General features: G+C 46.7%; 1 protein-coding gene across 1 annotated transcript; it reads left to right on the plus strand.

Moving 5' to 3' along the window:
• Positions 1 to 3370: 3370 nt before the first annotated feature.
• On the plus strand, positions 3371 to 3769 carry LOC136626451 (late histone H2A.L3-like). The gene has a single exon (XM_066601516.1). It carries the CDS (start codon positions 3371 to 3373, stop codon positions 3767 to 3769), a length of 399 nt encoding a protein of 132 aa, XP_066457613.1.
• Positions 3770 to 4023: the final 254 nt, after the last annotated feature.

Here is a 4023-nt window from a genome sequence, read left to right on the forward strand (position 1 = left end):
GTTTGTCTAATGTAGCAGATATGATATTAGCGTGCTTCCTGTTAAGTATATGTTAGATATGCAGTGATAGGCTGGCTCATTAAACTGCTGCATGGCTTGTGCAGCGTTCTACGTATGAGGTGTGAGCGCTGAGAAAGTCTTGTGGGATGCATGAGTCTGAACCCGATTCATATACGTACATGAGCAAAAATGTACTCTGCAGTGTGGGAAAGCATCCTGGCCTGTTATGTTCTGCATTTCCTGGACCGCATCGCCCATTGTCTTCAATGAGCTAGGAACCCGCAAGCGAGTGGGATGCGCGGTTTACCATTGGAAACTATTGATCAGCTGCGTCGAAGCATCCCTACATTACTGTGGGTCAGGGGCGTAACTTGAAGCTTCTGGGCCCCAATGCAAAACCTGCATCAGGGCCCCCAACTATAATGATTTACTCATAGTACTGGGCTCCCTATACTGAGGCCTTATGGGCCCCCTAAGGCTCCTGGGCCCGGGTGCAACTGCATCCCCTATAGTTACACCCCTGCCGTGGGTAAACCGCATGATATCGCGCCCGCCCGCGTGCAGGAAACCTGCGGCCTCGTTCACATGAACATCAAAATCTTACTGCAGCTGGCCGTGACTTTGTGTCTGCATGGCTATCTAATTGTGTGACTCGGTCCTACACTGCATTCGCGTTAAACTGTCCTAAACACGGGCAGCGGCCATATATTCACGCAACGGGGAGATTGGCTTCTTCTGTTCCGGCTAAACTTTTTTTGTCTGACCGTTTCCAGAGGAACCATTGGTTCTAATAGTTGTGGGTTTTTTGTGCATGTAAGTTAGCTGTGCTAATTCCCTCATGTGAATGAGCCCCAAGGCTGCTACTATGCATTACTGCCCTGCAAAAGACAGGAGGCGCTACAGATGACAGCCAGATGTCTCGCTGAACTGAAGTCCAGTGCTGGCTGTTGTCTGTGTAGCGCCTCTTGTGTCTTGCCGGCCAGTAACACAGCATGTAATGGTACCCTGCTATTACATGAGCATTAGCGCGCGGTGTTAGTACTTGCACTTGACAATTGCTGGGTGGCACCTGTGCCTGCAGCTGCCGCTCAGCAATTAGCACTACTAATAAGCTGCAACATCATCAGCTGCCCTTACAGCAATTGTCAGCAAAAACGCCAGCAGCTCAAACTCGTAATTCTACACGAGCATGAGGTAAAACATGGTGTATAATGCGGTATTTTACTGCTGTGAGCCGGTGTATGACAGTATATCACGCACGCGGTCATGCACAGTCTTCCTGGTTTTGTGGGTTATCTGTCTATATAAGCGCTTGTAACTGCTTGCATTGATTTCAACTGCAGAGCCATACCTGCAGTTGCAAGCGCCGGCCACTACAGAGGTTAGTGCAGAGACTTCCGCTCTGACATCTGTGTATTTGCGTCGCTGACAGCATGCGCCCGCCCAGCTGATCGGTCGGGATCCCGAGCGACGGACCCCAGCTGATCAACTATTGATGACCTATCCTGAGGATAAGTAATCAGTAGTCTTCTCCCTGGAAAACATCTTTAAGGACCAGACACTACTTATTGATTTTACCCATTTGGCGGCTTTACTGCTTGATAGGTGGGTAAGGCCACCACATGGGTAAAAAAAAATATATATAATTTTTTTTACACGTAGGGCTATCTTTCAAATCTTTTTCCACTGACTGAATAACGTATGGGAATGGGTTCCTCATCTTGTTTCAGACATTTTGAGATATTACAGGGCACAAATGGTGACTGTTTTGGTTGGCGTCGACTTTGGGTAATCTTCTTTTATGTATATATTTTATTTTTTTTTTAACTACTTTTTGTAACTTTTTATTTTTTTATTTTTTTTACCATCTATGTCCCCCATGACTTCATATAAGACCTCCTTGGTCATTAACATTGATTGTCTTTATATTTCATACTTTCCCACTGTAGCTGGGCCATCCATAAGAGCCCCAGTTACAGGGAAAACCTCCCCCTGTAGTGACAATAGTAGCTGGCAGAGCTGACCAGGGTCTGCTAAGATCCTGCAGCTCTGCTGTAACAAGGAACACCGAAAGGCAGGGGTGTAAGTATAGGGGCGCAGAGGGTGCGGTCACCATAGAGGGCCCATAAAGTTTCTCTTCCCCCATATTGCAAACAATACTATCAATAAAGCTTTATAGTTGGGGGCCCAGTTCCAGATTTTGTTCTGGGGCCTAGCAGCTTCAAATTACACCTCTGCCCAGCAGTCATGTGATCGCCATCTCACGTAGTGGAAGAAACACTTTCACTTCTTAGTACTAATATACTTGGGAATGGAGAAGGTAAAAGTTAACCCTTCTCCCTTCTCCTCTGGGTTCCCAGCCGTGACTAACTTGATGGCAGGAGCACAGGCTTTAATCCTGTGCCGCACGTCTGCTATCGTAAAAATGAAAACGCCTTGCACTTGCATGTACATGCAAATGCAATACTCCACCCCCACCCACTGGAAACAATGGGTGAGCTTTCTGCTGACTTGCAGGAGAATCGCAGCAAGTTCCAGCTTTCTATTTTTCAGCATCGCTGTAAGAAGGATCAACCTGTAAATAAACCCATTGAAACCAATGGTCTATCTCAATGCATAGAACTCTCACAAGAAACTTGCCCATGTGAATACACCCTTAAACTGACCTTCCAGTTTCAGAACAAAATTTGGACAAGAGTGGAGGGGGCATTCTTCTCTACTGCTCCTCCAATCCCCCAGGCCCCATCTTCAGCTGTTCAAGATGGCAGCACAACTTTCTAACTACCTAATGCGCACTGATCTGAGTGGCCAGTGCAGACCATGTGACCAGCTCTGGCCGATCAGAGCAGATTAAGTGCATTGGTAGTCTAATAATACCAATGTTCTGTTGGTATTGGGTATCATGAGGACTGTTGGCCAACTGAAGATGGGACCTAGAACCAACAGATTGGAGGGATGGCAAAGACAACTGCAGGTCCTGGAACAGAATTTTTGGCCCAAAACTGAAGGATTGATTTAAGAGGGTCCTCTTGTGCCAAAGCGGCAGATGGTACCCTGCAATCTGTTCCTGGGCATCATGGGTCTCATTGTGCTGCTTCTACTGTATTTAGTGGCAACTTTGCTGCAGAAACTTCTAGCTTGTCCTGTGTGCCTAGAAGACTGCACAAGACTCCTGGACCTTTCTGTAAGGTGCTGACGCTCTGAAAGGAGAAAACGCTGATCACCACGCTGCAAAGTTAAAGCTTGTAGTTGGTACTACAGAACATGGTGATCTATAACTACAAGTATAGTTTAAGTTGCAAGTAATTGATAAAAGCCTTGGAAACTCAATGTTGGCTTTATTTTTTTTTTTTAGCTAACTATTCTGACAATGTCCGGTCGTGGCAAGAAGACGGTGAAATCCACAGCTGCTAAGTCCTCCAGATCTGCCAAGGCCGGGCTCCAGTTCCCAGTGGGCCGTATCCACCGGTTCCTGAAGAATGGAAGCTATGCGGAGAGGATCGGCTCTGGTGCCAGCATCTACCTAGCTGCCACCCTGGAATACCTGTGTGCCGAGGTCCTGGAGCTGGCGGGAAACGCGGCCAGAGACAACAAGAAATCCCGGATCATGCCCAGACACATCCAACTGGCGGTCAGGAACGACGAGGAACTGTCCAAACTGTTTGATGGGGTCACCATTGCAGATGGAGGCGTCCTGCCAAATATCCACTCCGTCCTTCTGCCCAAGAAGACTATAACACCTAAAGTCGTAGAGTCTCAGGAAATCTAACTTATTTAAATGTGCTATGAAGCTCTTATTTGTCTGTAGTCTTGTGGGTTTTTTGTATGTTCCCTGATGGGCTTTTAAGTGCATATTTAATAAAAACCAAAAATTTTATACAAAATTATGTTAATCAGTGTCCAACTTTCTACTGGAATTTCACCAGCCAGAACATCATGCTCCGGCCTCACCGCTTGGCAGTCCACAATTTATCTGCTGGACTTGCAGATTAAAAGAAGCATAAAAGGAGTTGGTTGGTTGGG

The sequence above is a fragment of the Eleutherodactylus coqui genome, chromosome 4 (genome assembly GCF_035609145.1).
Source record: "Eleutherodactylus coqui strain aEleCoq1 chromosome 4, aEleCoq1.hap1, whole genome shotgun sequence".
NCBI classification, from domain to species: Eukaryota; Metazoa; Chordata; class Amphibia; order Anura; family Eleutherodactylidae; genus Eleutherodactylus; species Eleutherodactylus coqui.

Excerpts from the sequence above, each read along its gene's own strand:
- LOC136626451 (XM_066601516.1), top strand. The coding sequence starts at position 3,371 with ATGTCCGGTCGTGGCAAGAAGACGGTGAAATCCACAGCTGCTAAGTCC.